The sequence below is a fragment of the Salmo salar genome, chromosome 18 (genome assembly GCF_965601325.2).
Source record: "Salmo salar chromosome 18, fSalSal1, whole genome shotgun sequence".
Taxonomy (NCBI): Eukaryota; Metazoa; Chordata; class Actinopteri; order Salmoniformes; family Salmonidae; genus Salmo; species Salmo salar.
This window is the reverse complement of record NC_138308.1, coordinates 74245187-74262961: the sequence shown is the minus strand read 5'-3', so window position 1 is coordinate 74262961 and position 17775 is coordinate 74245187. Positions and strand designations below refer to the sequence as shown.

The 17775-nt window shown below is 41.4% G+C and overlaps 1 protein-coding gene across 1 annotated transcript in view; it reads right to left on the bottom strand.

Annotated features, from left to right (window-relative positions):
* Positions 1-17775, bottom strand: part of LOC106577615 (adhesion G protein-coupled receptor A3-like) — a 58057-nt gene extending 40282 nt beyond the window's left edge. The window contains exon 1 of the mRNA XM_014155829.3: positions 16650-17775. Coding sequence (XP_014011304.3) covers positions 16650-16873 — 224 coding nt within the window. The 5' untranslated portion in view covers positions 16874-17775. The remainder of the gene's footprint in view (positions 1-16649) is intronic.

The following is a 17775-nucleotide window of genomic DNA, read 5'->3' as shown; positions in this document are numbered from 1 at the left end:
GACAGGTTAGTTTTACCCAATTACAAAAACAAAAGGAAGGTGGTTGGTCGAGGTGGATGGGTGGGCGTATAACATCGAGTTCGAATCGCATCACGGACAACTTTAGCATTTTAGCAACTTTTCAACTACTTACTACTACTTAGCATGTAAGCGAACCCTTCCCCTAATCTTAACCCCTAACCTAGTCACCTAGCTAGAATTTGTAACGTATAAGTTTAGCAAATTCATAACATATTTAACGTTTTGACAATTAGTAATATGTTGTACATTTTGGAAACTCATAACATAATACGAATTGTAATTCTTAACATCCACAAATTAATACATACCATATGAAACGTAACATACTGGATCATACTAAATGGAGTGTTTTGCATTAACGTACAGAATAGTAAAAAAAGCTCTGAGACCAGGTAAAAAATTAAAAAGGAAAATTGCAGTGTCAGCTAGGCTGGATTCTGTGCAAGAATTAAGGCTACTGGCTACCTGACAGGCTCACTTTCTCGTTAAACTCGAATCCGCAGGAAATATAAAGATAGAGGTAAGACAGATATCAATTGAGACATGACATGTAGTATTTTCATACTTTATTATACGCTTCTCATATCAATTACAAATTCCTGTTCTTTAGAAGAAGATTTCTCACAAAAACAAGCGTCTCTCTGGCATGTCAACGGAGCACTGAGCGTATTTTTTATTTTCAAACCTTTCACATTTAATTCAGCTCATGTCATGCAAATTTTGCAACCCGCTGAAACAACTTTGAAGACAAACACAAAATGTAAAATCCAAAAATAAAACTGCACCGCTATGTCAACAGAGCTTGGTGTTTATTATCGGATGTATAAGGTTAAGATTTCCAACTTTTTTGATTTTTTTTTTTTACATTGTTAGAGAATGACCACACTGAACGATTCAGAACATTAATAATTATATTTGTCTTGGTAAAAATGTATTTTATAGCATAAGGAAGTGAATTTATATCACCAAAGTGCTTTTTCACCCAAACTGGGTAAACTGGACACCCTACAATTAACAGTCATTGGTTTACTCTGAAAAACATTGGTCAGAGAAAATGTCCTGTGACAGAAGCAGTGTCATACATGTCAGAAGAAAAGCAAAGAGCAGGAAGAATTTTGGCCCCAAAATACACTTTCTTCCCCTTTCTTCAGATTTTTAATCATGCTAGTCACCTTTCACAGTATAGTATGTTATTCAGTAGTATGTTAATATCACTTTTCAATTACTAAGCCTTTGGAGGAAGAGGGTGTGAGAAGAGGGGGGGGGGGGGGGGAACAGAACTGGCTTGTGGTCGTCCTATTTTTTGGCTTTCTAGAGGGGATGTGCCGGGTCACACACACAACCAGTTCCCAAAACCCCCAGCCAGATTGGAGTCATTAAAGGGTGTTGAGGGCTAGCTTTATTACAGGGTTGGCCGGTGGAGACTCATTCGATATTTTCTCTTCCCTGCTAAAAAACCCCTCAGAGAGGGAACACAAACAGTTCCTGTGTTTTATGGCTGGCCCGTGCAGACTTTTCTCTGTGCTGAAACTCCAGATGTCGGGGCTTGGCGAGGAACGAGACTGTAAACTCTATCACAGCTCTCGACACGTACTGATGATATAGGCAGAGCCACAGGGGCATCGCATAAAGTGCTCGGGTCGAGAAAATCTCATTTGCATTGAGGAATAACTGGTTTGACTGATTTATATAGCCTATTTGATTGCTATATTATATGGTTTAGGGAGGGATGGTCTAAAAACGCAATTCCATTGTGAATAAATAATAAGTAAAGTACATGAATGGTTTTTGCACTGATGATAATGAGCACAAAGATGAAAGTAAGCAAGTAATGCTCTAAATGAATTACGTTTATATATTTATATATATATATAAAAACTGTGCGTACATTTATAACTTCGAATAAACAAGTTCAATATATTCTCTCTCACAGGACCTGAGTGACATGTAGGCACATCCAGATCCAATTACAGCTTTGTTTATCCACAAATATCCCTGCTATTTTCATAGAAAACGGCATAAATAGGTATACACTGGATTCAGAATTAAAATCAGCACAGCTATATTACAAATACACACAGACTGTTCGGAATTCTTCAAGTCCGTCTAGATAAATATGCACTTCTAACCTTGTGACTCTCCCGACTGTCAAAATAAATCTGTGTAAAAGAATTCTCCTGAGTCATGAGCTCTGTTCTCGCTCTTCTCCTTCGTCTCTCCCATGACTGGTGTGTGACCTCCGTGAAGGGAGCTGCTTAGCTTCCAGGACTGCAGAAAAACTTGCATATAGTTTACCATAAACAACTACCTCTAAACAGCGGGTGTTTATAGTTCTGTTGACCACTCATAATATTCACATCTTAATTGGGACAAGGGTTCTGCATTGTAGATGAATAGAGGAGCCTACGATGAAGAAGAGATAGTAAACCTGTGCTGTAGAATCGATTCTGAAAAGTACGTCAAAGTAGGCCTATAGACTGTGCTGTTTAATATGTGAAAGTACAGTTGAAGTCGGAAGTTTATATACACCTTAGCCAACTACATTTAAACTCAGTTTTTCACAGTTCCTAACATTTAATCAGGGTAAAAATTCACTGTCTTAGGTCAGTTAGGATTACCACTTTATTTTAAGAATGTGAAATGTCATAATAATAGCAGAGAGAATGATTTATTTCAGCTTTATTTCTTTCATTACATTCCCAGTGGGTCAGAAGTTTACATATACTCAATTAGTATTTGGTAGCATTGTCTTTAAATTGTTTAACTTGGGTCAAACGTTTTGGGTAGCCTTCCACAAGCTTCCCACAATAAGTTGGGTGAATTTTGGCCAGTTCCTCCTGACAGAGCTGGTGTAACTGAGTCAGGTTTGTAGGCCTCCTTGATCACACACGCTTTTTTAGTTCTGCCCACAAATTTTCTATAGGTTTGGTGGTCAGTGCTATGTGATGGCCCCTCCAATACCTTGACGTTGTTGTCCTTAAGCCATTTTGCCACAACTTTTGGAAGTATGCTTGGGTCATTGTACATTTGGAAGACCCATTTGCAACCAAGCTTTAACTTCCTGACTGATGTCTTGGAGCAGTGGCTTCTTCCTTGCTGAGCAGCCTTTCAGGTTATGTCAATGTAGAACTCATTTTACTGTGGATATAGATACTTTTGTACTCGTTTCCTCCAGCATCTTCACAAGATCCTTTGCTGTTGTTCTGGGATTGATTTGCACTTTTCGCACCAAAGTACATTCATCTCTAGGAGACAGAAAGCGTCTCCTTCCTGAGCGGTACGATGGCTGCATGGTCCCATGGTGTTTATACTTGCGTACTATTGTTTGTACAGATGAACGTGGTACCTTCAGGCATTTGGAAATTGCTCCCAAGGATGAACCAGACTTGTGGAGGTCTACAATTGTTTTTTCTGAGGTCTTGGCAGATTTCCTTAGATTTTCCCCATGATGTCAAGCAAAAGTTTCAGTCTCTCGGTCCCAGCTTTGACGCACCTGTAATGACCTCGCCGTCTGGATGATATGGGGTGAACAGTCAGTGGCTCGGGTGGTTGTTGTCCTTGATGATCTTTTTGGGCTTCCTGTGACATCGGGTACTGTAGGTGTCCTGGAGGGCAGGTAGTTTGCCCCCGGTGATGCGTTGTGCAGACCTCACTACCCTCTGGATAACCTTACGGTTGTGGGCGGAGCAGTTGCCGTACCAGGTGGTGATACAGCCCGACAGGATGCTCTTGATTGTGCATCTGTAAAAGTTTGTGAATGTTTTTGGTGACAAGCCAAATTTCTTCAGCCTCCTGAGGTTGAAGAGGCGCTGTTGCCCCTTCTTCACCACGCTGTCTGTGGGGGTAGACCATTTCAGTTTGTCCGTGATGTGCACACTGAGGAACTTAAAACTTCCCACCTTCTCCACTACTGTCCTGTCGATGTGGATAGGGGGGTGCTCCCTCTGCTGTTTCCTGAAGTCCACGATCATCTCCTTTGTTTTGTTGACGTTGAGTGAGAGGTTATTTTCCTGACACCACACTCCGAGGGCCCTCACCTCCTCCCTGTACGCCATCTCGTTGTTGTTGGTAATCAAGCCTACCACTGTAGTGTCGTCTGCAAACTTGATGATTGAGTTGGAGGCGTGCATGGCCACGCAGTCATGGGTGAACAGGAAGTACAGGAGAGGGCTGAGAACGAACCCTTGTGGGGCCCCAGTGTTGAGGATCAGCGGGGTGGAGATGTTGTTTCCTACCCTCACCACCTGGGGGCAGCCCGTCAAAAAGTCCAGGACCCAGTTGCACAGGGTGGGGTCGAGACCCAGGGTCTCGAGCGTAATGACAAGTTTGGAGGGTACTATGGTGTTAAATGCTGAGCTGTAATTGATGAACAGCATTCATACATAGGTATGGGTTAGGGCAGTGTGCATTGTGATTGCGTCGTCTGTGGACCTATTGGGGCAGTAAGCAAATTGGAATGGGTCTAGGGTGTCAGGTAGGGTGAAGGTGATGTGATCCTTGACTAGTCTCTCAAAGCACTTCATGATGACGGAAGTGAGTGCTACGGTGCTATAGTTGTTTAGCTCAGTTACCTTAGCTTTCTTGGGAACAGGAACAATGGTGGCCCTCTTCAAGCATGTGGGAACAGCAGACTGGGATAGGGATTGATTGAATATGTCTATAAACGCATGCTCTGAGGACGCGGCTAGGGATGCCGTCTGGGCCGGCAGCCTTCTGAGGGTTAACACGTTTAAATGTTTTACTCACGTTGGCTGCGGTGAAGGAGAGCCCACGGGTTTTGGTAGCGAGCCATGTCAGTGGCACTGTATTGTCCTCACAGAGAGCAAAGAAGTTCTTTAGTTTGTCTGGGAGCAAGACGTCTGTGTCCGTGACGGGGCTGGTTTTCTTTTTGTAATCTGTGATTGACTGTAGACCCTGCCACATACGTCGTATCTGAGCCGTTGAATTGCGACTCTACTTTGTTTCTATACTGACGCTTAGCTTGTTTGATTGCCTTGCGAAGGGAATAGCTACACTGTTTGTATCCGGTCATGTTTCTGGTCGCCTTGCCATGATGAAAAGCAGTGGTTCGAGCTTTCAGTTTTGCGCGAATGCTGCCATTAATCCACAGTTTCTGGTTGGGGAAAGTTTTAATAGTCACAGTGGGTACAACATCACCGATGCACTTGCTAATAAACTCGCTCACCGAATCAGCGTATACATCAATGTTGTTGTCTGAGGCTATCCGGAACATATCCCAGTCCACGTGATCGAAGCAATCTTGAAGAGTGGAATCAGATTGGTCGGACCAGCATTGAACAGACCTGAGCACGGGCGTTTCCTGCTTTCGTTGCTGTCTATAGGCTGGGAGCAACAAAATGGAGTCGTGGTCAGATTTGCTGAAAGGAGGGCAAGGGAGGGCTTTTTTTACCCATTGCAGAAGTTAGAGTAGCAATGATCCAGAATTTTGTCAACCCGTGTCACGCATTCGATATGCTGATAATATTTAGGGAGCCTTGTTTTCAGATTAGCCTTGTTAAAATCCCCAGCTACAATAAATGCAGCCTCAGGATATGTGGTTTCCAGTTTACATAGAGTGTAATGAAGTTCTTTCAGGGCCGTTGAGGTGTCTGCTTGGGGGGGATATACACGGCTGTGATTAAAATCGAAGACTCCAACCTAAGTGTATGTAAACTTCTGACTTCAACTGTAGCTGGCTCCAACGGCATTTGATTCTCAATACATACACTGAACAAAAATATAAATGCAACATGTAAAGTGTTGGTCCCATGTTTCATGAACTGAAATAAAAGATCCCAGAAATGTTCCATGTGCACAAAAAGCTTATTTCGCTAAAATGTTGTACACAAATTTGTTTCCATCCCTGTTATTGAGCATTTCTCCTTCACAAAGATAACCCATCCACCTGACTGTTGTGGCATACCAAAAAGCTGTTTAAACAGCATTATCTCTAATGCTCTCTAAAATGTGCAGTTTTGTCACACAAAACAATGACACATATCTCAAGCTGAGGGAGCGTGCAATTGGCATGCTGACTACAGGAATGTCCACCAGAGCTGTTTCCAGAGAATGTAATGTTCGTTTTTCTACCATAAGAAACCTCCAATAACATTTTAGAGTATTTGGCAGTTCATCCAAACAGCCTCACAACGGCAGACCACGCCAGCCCAGGACCTCCACATCTGGCTTCTTCACCTGCGGGATCGTCTGAGACCAGCCACACGGACAGCTGATGAAACTGAGGGTTTGCACAACACAATCATTTTTGCACAAACTTTCAGAAACCACCTCAGGGTAGCTCATCTGCATGCTTGTCGTCCTCACCAGGGTATTGACCTGACTGCAGTTCGGTGTCGTAACCGACTTTAGTTGGCAAATGCTCACGTTCGATGGCCACTGGCACGCTGGAGAAGTGTGCTCGTCACAGATGAATCCCGATTTCAACTGTACCGGGCAGATGGCAGACGTCATGTGGGTGAGCGATTTTCTGATGTCAACGTTGTGAACACAGTGCCCCATGGTGGCATGGGCAGGCATAAGCTACAGACAACGAACACAATTGCATTTTATTGATGGCAATTTTGAAGCACAGAGATACCGTGACGAGATCCTGAGGTCCATTCTCATGCTGTTTGATGGGAAGAAAAAATTACTTTGAGAAGCTCAACAGCACATTAGTGGTGGTCATTTAAGACAATCAGAAATACTATCAGACGTCCCCAGATGGGCACATTTATAGGCCTACATTTGCGCACAGCCCGGGTAGCTTAGGCGTGCATCTATATGCGCAATCAGGTGTGCGTCTTTATTCAACATTGACAGGAGTGCTCCAAAAAAAGACCATGAATAAATTGACAAAACTCACAAATGGAATGAAATAAACCAAAAGTTGTTCCTCACAAGTGTTGCATAGGTTGTGAGCTCTGCAAACAACGTGTCCACTCCAACAATGAGAATGGTAACCGACTGTAAATAATAATAATAATAATAAATAGAATACATTAACATGAAATTACCGTAACCAAACAAGCATTATGGGAATTAACGGTAAATTACCTACTGGTGACATACAGAATGTAGTGGGGAATTGAGAGACACTAACAATCAAAGGGCAAACAGTTCACACAATGAAGTTACGAAACAATGAATGTGCACTGGCAGGAGGAAGCACATTCTGGAGAGACGTGCCTTGTGCATCTTAGCCAAACTCCCCCGTTCCATCCCTGCGGCCTCCGCAATTGATTATTCTACTGACACGAATCAGACAGCTGTCTTGTGTGCCATGAAATAAATAAATAAATATATATATATATATATATATATATATATATATATATATATATATATATATATATATATATATATATTTGCGACTGCTCGACTAAAAAAAGAATCTCAGTTCGACCAACAGCCTATCGACCAAACAATCAACCAGTAGACTAAATGGGGTCAGCCCTAAGAGAGATCCACACAAATCTCTAGTAATATGCTCTAATATAATAGGGACTGTAAATCACAAGAATTGTAGCCTCTATCACACAAACGTTGCATGTTGTCAAGCCTGACTGAACTCTCTCTCTATTGTTTCACCACCATTCCATTGTGATAATTCCTCAGCAATAAAAAAAACTCATAAAATAACAAAACAGGCAAACTAATGTTCTGTTCTCCCCGTGCTCTTCAAGTGAAGCAAAGAACTCAAAAGATAAAACACACCACCTACAATACGGCTATTCTTTCCCAGAATGGGCCTATCAGTTTAGCCTTCCCTGTAGCTCAGTTGGTAGAGCATGGTGTTTGCAACGCCAGGGTTGTGGGTTCGATTCCCACGGGGGGCCAGCAAAAAAAAATGTATGAAATTGTATGAAATGTATGCATTCACTACTGTAAGTCGCTCTGGATAAGAGCGTCTGCTAAATGACTAAAATGTAAAATCAGTCTTGAAGGTAAGGTTGCACACTTTTCACAACAGAAAATCCAGCCATTTGAAGTACATCGGCCCCAGGTTATTAGCACTAAAGTTAACCAGGGATTGAGTAAAAAAAAGTTCAGCCACTATTACAACCCCCTTCAAAGGCAGTAGGCAACAACAACAAAAAGCCTCGCAACACTTTCTTTATGCTTAGAAGGCTTAACAAAGGACGGCCTGAAGGAGAGCTGGAGCCCTTTAGAAACACAGGGGTAACAACATTTCTGACGGCAATTGAGCTCATAAAAAAAAAACCCTGCTAAAGAGACTCCACCATTCACTAAGCTCACACAGAGAGAGGGGATGGGTTGTGGTGGTGAAAGAAACGGAGGGCTCAATAGCTGTGGTGCTGCTGAACTTCAGGAGGAGCCTTACTTGAAGCCCTTTACCTCTTGCCAGTCAATATTATTAAAGGGGAAACTATGAACATTCATCAAAAGTATCTGATTGAGATAGGAGGGTAGGCATCATATTACTTAATTACATCTGATGAAATCGCGGTTAAAGGTGACCCTGGCACTTTCTCTCCACTCCCTGAAACTGTGGTAACAACCAGACCACTTGGGAGACCATAAGGAAACTCCTCATAAATTCCCATAGATTATTCTTTAACTAAGTTATGAATTGGCAGCCTAAGTATTAAGCAAAATGAAGGCCTGAATACTGTCTAGCATTTGGAAGGCAAATGCGTTGTCTTTGAAAGAATTCACTGAGGTCACTTGTCATACAAGAACAGACTATGCTGTGTCACTCTCCCACAGCTATAAGCCGGACAATATCTCCTTTTAATTCCAATGAGCAACGTTAAAGCATGTATAGAAAACAGTCACCTGTCTCCTTTACGTGCAAGGTAGAGGTCGACCGATTCTGATTTTTTTTAACGCCGATGACGATTATTGGAGGACCTTTAAAAGCCGATACCGATTAAATCGGCCGATTTTTATACCTATTTATATTTTGTTTTTTGTAATAATGACAATTACAACAATACTGAATGAACAATGAACACTTATTTTAACTTAATATAATACATAAATAAAATCTATTCAGTCTCAAATAAATAATGAAACATGCTCAATTTGGTTTGAATAATGCAAAAACACAGTGTTGGAGAAGAAAGTAAAAGTGCAATATGTGCCATGTACAGTGGGGGAAAAAGGTATTTGATCCCCTGCTGATTTTGTACGTTTTCACACTGATAAAGAAAGGATCAGTCTATAATTTTAATGGTAGATTTATTTGAACAGTGAGAGACAGAATAACAACAAAAATATCCAGAAAAACGCATGTCAAAAATGTTAGAAAATGATTTGCATTGTTGTTATTCTGTCTCTCACTGTTCAAATAAACCTACCATTAAAATTATAAACTGATCATTTCTTTGTAAGTGGGCAAACGTACAAAATCAGCAGGGGATCAAATACTTTTTTCCCCCACTGTAGAAAAAGCTAACGTTTAAGTTCCTTGCTCAGAACATGAGAACATATGAAAGCTGGTGGTTCAATATTCCCAGTTCTTCAATATTCCCAGTTAAGAAGTTTTAGGTTGTAGTTATTATAGGAATTATGACACGTCGACTATTTTTCTCTATACATTTGTATTTCATATACCTTTGACAATTGGAAGTTCTAATAGGCAAAAAAAAAAAAAAAAAAAATAAAATAAAAATAAAAAATAAATAAACTTTAGTATTGCCAGCCTAATCTCAGGAGTTGATAGGCTTGAAGTCACAGCGTGTGAATCAAGCATTGCTAAGAGCTGCTGGCAAACGCAGTAAAGTTTTAATGAATGCTTACGAGCCTTACCACCGCTCAGTCAGACTGCTCTATCAAATCATAGACTTAAATATAATAAATACAGAAATACGAGCCTTTGGTCATTAATATGGTCAAATCCGGAAACTATAATTTCGAAAACAAAACGTTTATTCTTTCAGTGAAATCCAGAACCATCCGTATTTTATTGAACGGGTGGCAACCCTAAGCCTAAATATTTATGTTGCATTGCACAACCTTCAATGTTATGTAAAATTCTGGCAAATTAGTTCGCAACGAGCCAGGCGGCCCAAACTGTTGCATATGCCCTGACTCTGCATGCAATGAACGTAAGAGAAGTGACACAATTTCCCTAATTAATATTGCCTGCTAACATGAATTTCTTTTAACTAATATGCAGGTTTAAAAAAATATACTTCTGTGTATTGATTTTAAGAAAGGCATTGATGTTTATGGTTAGGTACATTCGTGCAACGACTGTGGTTTTTTCACAAATGCGCTTTTGTTAAATCATCCCCCGCTTGGCGAAGTAGGCTGTAATTCGATGATAAATTAACAGGCACCGAATTTATTATATGCAACGCAGGACAAGCTAGTTAACCTAGTAATATCATCAACCATGTGTAGTTAACTAGTGATTATGTGAAGATTGATTGTTTTTTATTAGATACGTTTAATGCTAGCTAGCAACTTACCTTGGCTCCTTGCTGCACTCGCGTAACAGGTGGTCAGCCTGCCATGCAGTTTCCTCATGGAATGCAATGTAATCGGCCATAATCGGCATCCAAAAATGCAGATTCGGCCATGCCGATTCATCGGTCGACCTCTAGTGCAAGGTAAGATGCACCGTGTCAACAACCAAATACAGGGCTAACAGACAAATGAATAGAAACCAAGAACTGGAGCCTTTCAGATAGACAAACAAGAAGGCCCACATCCTTGTACAGAAATTCAGGTGCACATAAGACCAAGACCAAATTAATAGCCTTTGAACTTGAGGCCCAAGTATGGTCTGGCAAACCAAATGCTCAACAGGTCTGAGTGTGCAAGGAGAGACTGTGAGCCGCCTGGCTGTGAACACTCAGCCGCCAGTCATTGCCTCGCCTTTGGGATTTGGTTCTCCTCTGCAAACATCACACAACAGCAATGGAAAACACAGGGGGCGTTGCTTTAACTCAAATGCTTTCCTGAAAAGCAAAACAAACCTTTCTAGCCACCGGACATGCATGACAGCGTACTCTTGGGTACTAGTTACACAAGCACATCAAAGGCTGCCGGCCTGCCAACTTCACCTTTTCATGTAGGAGCAGCTAAATAAATCAAGCGAACAACAGAAAGGATTCTACCTTCAGATGCCACAACTAAATTCAGCTCACTCATAACGTAAACAACGATGTCAAATATAGTGCTGAGAGAACGTAGGCTTATAAATGATTACATTTTATAAATGTAAAAAGTACACTTATTTTACCGCAAGTTTCAAGTCAATCTATTATGGAGTTAGCAACTCCATTCTAAAAACATGGTCCACTGGCATTCACTGCAGGTTAAGTATTCAGGAAACTGGACGCATACCGGGCCATCCCCCTGATTCCCTGCTGCTGTGAACCTTGTGTTACTGCTCCTAACTGTGTCGTCAAATTACACTTGCTTTCCTGCAGTGGGGAGGAAATCCCTGCCTCGTGCTGACCTCAGTTCCACACTCTTCGGTGGACTCCAGGTGTGCTCTGGGCCGCATAGTCAAGCCCAGGTGCCTGCTGGGAAGGATCCCAGAGGGGCTGTTCTAATGTAGGGTGAAACATGAACAGGTACAGCCTCACACACATGCAGTTGCGCATATACTCTTCACACGACACACCTGAAATTACCACACTGTGCGGAAGAAAGAAGCAAAGGTTATGCTTGCACGAGGCCTCATTTTACACAACACTTTTCTGACAAGAGAACAAGCTGGTTGTGTCAATGCGTTTGTGTCATTTCTTTCAGATTCCTTTGGCATGCAGTATCAGTTGGAGAGTCCAAATGCTGGGAATGCAGCACTCATCCTTTCTCCACAGAGGCATTCAGCAGCCTGAACTCAGAGAGCCACGCTGGATAAATGGATGCATTCCACAACAGGGTCCCCAAATACTTTCCCTATGAGCCTAATGAGTTTGACTTTTAAATCAATCAAAGTTTTCCAGCCATTTTGATTACAAACAATGTCCAACTAAAATTTTTCTAAATCATAGTCCTTAGTTACTCTGAATAAAATGTCTAGATGAATTTCGTTGATGATTAAAGAAAGTTTTAAACTTGTCTTTGTTATTCGCTTTAAAGCTGCAATATGCAGATATCGCTTCGCCATTTACTGGTTGCAAAAAAGAAAAGTAACGTCTGTCTTATTTCAATTTCTGTGGCAAAACAAGCAGTCTGGATAGAGTATCATTGTACCATCTAAACCGCTGTGAAATATGTTTTCTATAACCAAAAATATTGTATTTTCAGCTGTTTGAAGCTAGTGTACAAAACCAAAAGAAGAAAGAAAATCAAAACTTCAGAGCGGGAAGCATAGAAATATTGCACATAGAATAGATCTACTGCTTCTTAGACTTGCTTTCAATGAGAATGAGAGACCTATAACTCACATTTCTATGTGAATTTAGTCAGTTTGCCCAAAAAGTTACATATTGTAGCTTTAACTGAGAGCTGCTCAGTTTGGCTAAAGGTCAGATGATCCCTCCAGACAGGAAGTGTGTGGGTCAAAAAGAGGGAAGGTATGATTAATGGGTCTCTAATTACACCCAACATGAATCACTGCATCGGACCAAGTCTTTAATTTACTGACAAGCAAGTCTGTCAATAGACCATTTCAAATCTCCCAAATAACAAGTCTGGAAAGGGACTGGTAATGATGCACCAAATCAACACATTTAGAACATGTTATGGTGGTTTCGCAGACCCTAGACCAGTTGTTAAGGCTGGATACGATTGTGTGAACTCTGTCCAGAAACATCCATTATCTGCACAAGGCAGAGGTAGCTCTAGATAAGCCATTCCCTGAGATAATGGTGTGGTAATCCAAACTAAACCAGATAGAAAGGTTTACTTACCCACAATGGTGGGTCTGACATAGCCCTCTTGACATAGAAAATTCACTGGGGAAAAGTTGTAACTTTTGCATACCACTGACTTAAAACCTCTTGAGGATACCCTAGGATAGGGGGCGCCACAGCGCATTTTGAAAAAAAATCGTTCCCATTTTCAACGGCCTACTAATCAAACTCAGAAGATAGGGCATGCATATACTTATTATATATGGATAGAAAACACTCTAAAGTTTCTAAAACTGTTTGAATGGTGTCTGTGAGTATAACAGAACTCATTTGGCAGGCAAAACCCTGAGACATTTTCTGACAGGAAGTGGATACCTGATGTGTTGTATTGAGTTTAAACCTATCCCATTGAAAAACACAGGGGTTTAGGAATATTTTGGCACTTCCTATTGCTTCCACTAGATGTCGCCAGTCCTTTCACAGTGGTTTGAGCCTTATAGAGTCAAAACTCAGTGAATGACAGGAGTTTGAAATTGGTCACAGGGGATGGGCCATCACCATTATCACGCCGGCGGCCATGTCTGCCCCGATGAAATGCCCACAAAACAATCAATGTATGTGGTGTGCTTAACCAGAAGTTAAGGACTATCTAATTGGCAGTCCATTTTTCTAAATAAACTGAAAGTGCTATCCAAATTTCCTTACACTATCAATTTAGTTTTTTGCACTTTCTCTCCTCCCAACTTTAGCTTTTGGGGCCAGAAGGCAGGGTGAACTTCTTGGCCCCACAGAACAAGAGCAAGAGGTAGTAGGGCATGACTGGGACCTACGGTGTCCAGGCAGGGGGAAGTGATTGATTTTCAGGGTCAGGTAAGGTCGGGTGGAGGAGCAGGGACCCTGCCTGTGATCAGGCCAGTCCAGGCCCAGTGTCCAGACCGCTGTTAACCCCTCTGACAGGACACAGAGAGGTCGTAAACCAGCCCCTTAACCACTAGGCATGCTGATCTTACAAGCCATAAACAAACACCCCCAAAATGTAGCAGCCAAAAAGAGAGCGCGGTTTCATGGAAAGTGGTCACTTTCATCTTTCATCAACAGAGTTGCAGTGAGTCTATTTGACGGAAACTTTGAAATCCTGAAAACCTACCGCCATTATTCACGAAATCTGTTGACAAAAACTTTAAGAGACCCATGGGGAAGTTTAGTGGGAAACCCATAGGAATGCCTGAGAACTTTGCAATGTGTGCTATCTAATTAGTGCTCTTGTTCTGCGGTGATCAACTCTCAGACCTTGAATCATGGAGCTCGGTTCAATGCTCAAGACAGGAATATGTTTCCACTCCCAATCAATCACTGTCGGGCAGAACAAAATGATGGCCCTCCAAGCGGTTGAGCTCATTGTAAGGAAAAAAGAAAGATCGCATACCATGACGGGGGTAATAACATCTCAATCAGTCACTGACTTAACCAACATCATGCCTAGCCAGAGTAGAAAAAGAATCCTTGAGGAACTACAAGCTTCTTTGGAAGAACTTAAAAATGTAGAAGAAGAAGCAACATTCTACCACCCACATCAATCCACACCTACATCCTCCGTTTCAAAGTTCTAGAGGCCCACGTACAATCACTAAGCCTAATTCCTTGCATTCTTTCCTCCTATTTTTGGAATAGGGACTGGAAGAGGCCACTAGAAGAGAGACAACTGTACCAATGAGGCTTTGATACATGCTTGACGTAGCCCCTTGAAAAGACATCCCATCACGTGGTTTGTCATTCATTTAGCTCCGAACAAAAAAAGGCACCCAACATAACATAGATTAAATTAGGCAAAGGCTCAACCTTTCATCAACCAAGTCACAAAAAAAGGCCTTTTCCCATCTCTTTGGCCATTCAAATGAGGTATTAGTGTAGAGTACTAGTATAAGGAACTGATGTTCTTGGCTGGTGTAGACTCAAAAACACTTCAGTCTTCTCTCCATCGGGGTAACTGCATGTGCAATATGCTGTGGTGGTTTAATGGTACACAGTGTGGTTGCATTACACAAATAGCTGTGCCGTGGCAATGAAAATGATTACCAACCACACACTAGATGTGTTCAACAATCTCAGTATATGTGTCTGCTTAGCCTATATAAATACCCTTGGGATGCCATAGGATTATATACTGCATTTACCATTTAAAACTGTATTCTGGTCTCTGACATTTCCATCATACAGGACTAGTCTTCCCTGTGGCTCAGTTGGTAGAGCATGGTGTTTGCAACGCTAGCATTGTGTGTGCAACGCCAGGGTTGTGGGTTCGATTCCCACGGGGGGCCAGTACAAAAAAATGCAAAAATGCATTGTATGAAATGTATGCATTCACTACTGTAAGTTGCTCTGGATAAGAGCGTCTGCTAAATGATGTAGATTATAGTGAGACATGACAATGACATCTGTTAGAAAGGATACTATTATTGTTATGCAGCTGACAAGGGATGGACGTGGAGGTGATACAATAAAGCTACACATGAAATAGGGACCTCTGTATCCTTGACACAAGCAATAAATAAATGTGGAAATTGAGCAAGTTGAGATGACTAAACTGCTTGGAGTAACCCTGGACTGTAAACTGTCATGGTCAAAACATATTGATACAACAGTAGCTAAGATGGGGAGAAGTATGTCCACAATAAAGCTCTGCTCTGCCTTCTTAACAGTACTATCAACAAGGCAGGTACTACAGACCCTAGTTTTGTCGCACCTTGACTACTGTTCAGTCGTGTCGTCAGGTGCCACAAAAAAGGACTTAGCCAATTGCAATTTTCCTCAGAACTGGGCAGCACGTCTGGCTCTTGGATGTACACAGAGAGTTTATATTAATAATATGCATGTCAATCTCTCCTGGCTCAAAGTGGAGGAGAGATTGACTTCATCACTACTTGTATTTATGAGAGGTATTGCCATGTTGAATGCGCCTAGCTGTCTTTTTCAACTATTGGTACACAGCTCGGACACCATTGCATATCCCACAAGACGTCTCTTCACAGTCCCCAAGTCCAGAACAGACTATGGGAGGCACACAGTACTACATAGAGCCATGACTACATGGAACTCTATTCCACATCAAGTAACTGACGCAAGCAGTAAATTAATTAATTTTTTTTTTTTTTTTTAAAAACACCTTATCGAACAGCGGGGACTGCGAAGAAACACAAACATAGGCACATGTATACACCCACACGATAACATACGCACTATACACACACGGATTTAGTACTGTAGATATGTGGTAGTGGTGGAGTAGGGGCCTGAGGGCACACAGTGTGTTGTGAAATCTGTGAATGTATTGTAATGTTTTTAAAATTGTATAAACTGCCTTAATTTTGCTGGACCCCAAGAAGAGTATCTGCTGCTTGGCAACAGCTAATGGAGATCCATAATAAATACAAATACAAATTTAGTAAGGGCAGGGTCATTTGATTTGAGCTGTAATGTACAGTATGTGTATGTCAGTAGTTGAATTCATTAGCAGAACTTAGTGATTAACATAAACATACCCAAACAAGGTCAGTGTAAACTAACAAGATATAGCTGGCTATTAGCTAACTGAAGGATTCTGCAGAATCTAAGTTGGTCCCCCCAAGACCCCTCACTAAGCAATAGTCTTAAGGTTAAAAAAATAAAAAATACCGGTATGTTATGCCAGTTGTGTTGGCCTGAAAGTTGAATAGTAGTTGACCTCAACAGAAAGAAGCAAGTGCAGGTAATAAACAAGACAAACATTTGGCGGTTTGGTTATTTCTGTGTGCCCAAGCTGTTCAAACAAGGGGACAGCGTAATTATTTTGTTAATGCGATTTATACTTACAAAGTGACTGTTCTGTTGGGGAAGGAGTCCGGCGGTAACACCTGATGGAGTTCCATATTACTGCAGACCACTTTCCTATCCGCGGTGGCCACCGACTGTGTGCTTTTCCCTGCGCTTTTTGAACGTTCATCATATGATTTACAGTCAGATGATAGCGCAGATCCATCGCCTCTGAGTAGCAAAACAAGTAACAATTGCAACAAATCCACCGCGTTTACCCTCATTTTAAATGATATGTTAAGATAATTAGGCTACTGAAGCATAGGTAGAGAAAAGTATATATTAATATCAAGTAGCGTGGAAGGCAGGGATTTGTGGTCGTACTATGAAATGGCCTGGCACAATTAGGCTACTGTTAAAATGGTAAACCAAAACGTCCTTCAGAATATTCTGAGCTTCAGTCATGTTGCAAACATCTTGTCCACCATAATGTGGATTTCCCCCTCCATTTCTTGCAAAGGTTTCGATTTGTGTTCGGCGTCAATTAATCCGAGAGAGGGTCTATACATCCTTTGCCAAAATACACGATTTATAATTCAATTTCTTTATCGGGTCTTAGCTGACTTCCGAAAAAAAAACATTCAATTGTAATTGTACCAATTTTTCTAGGCTACACAATTTGACTTCAACGATTGAGAAAATATTTTCTTTGTTGCCAATAGCGCGGATCCAAGTGAGAATTTTGTCTACTCCACCAAGAGACAGCTGCAGTCATCCAAAGATAACACACTAACTTAATGAAATCTGATCACGCCTAAACTTTAAAAACGTTCTCCCTAAGATAACTGATCCCGAGAGGCGTAAACTGCCACACATTTAAATAGGCTTACAACTAACTAAAACATCTGTAAGCAACTTTTCACTTTAGGCGTCCATCGAGTCCAGTTGTTGGTGCAAAGGGAAATCATAGCACTCCTAAAAAACGAAAGAAAGAAACATATTCCCACTCGAGTTAGTCAGTAATGTGTAGACATTTTTCCAAGTTTAAATAGATATCCATAATTGCTGTCCTCGTCTCTCTCTTTGAAAGTATTCATTGGCTTCATTTCCGTTGAGAACTCTTCTCCCACAGTCTTGACCCGGGCTCCATGTTGCATGCATTTACAGCCACTGACGTCACTCTACA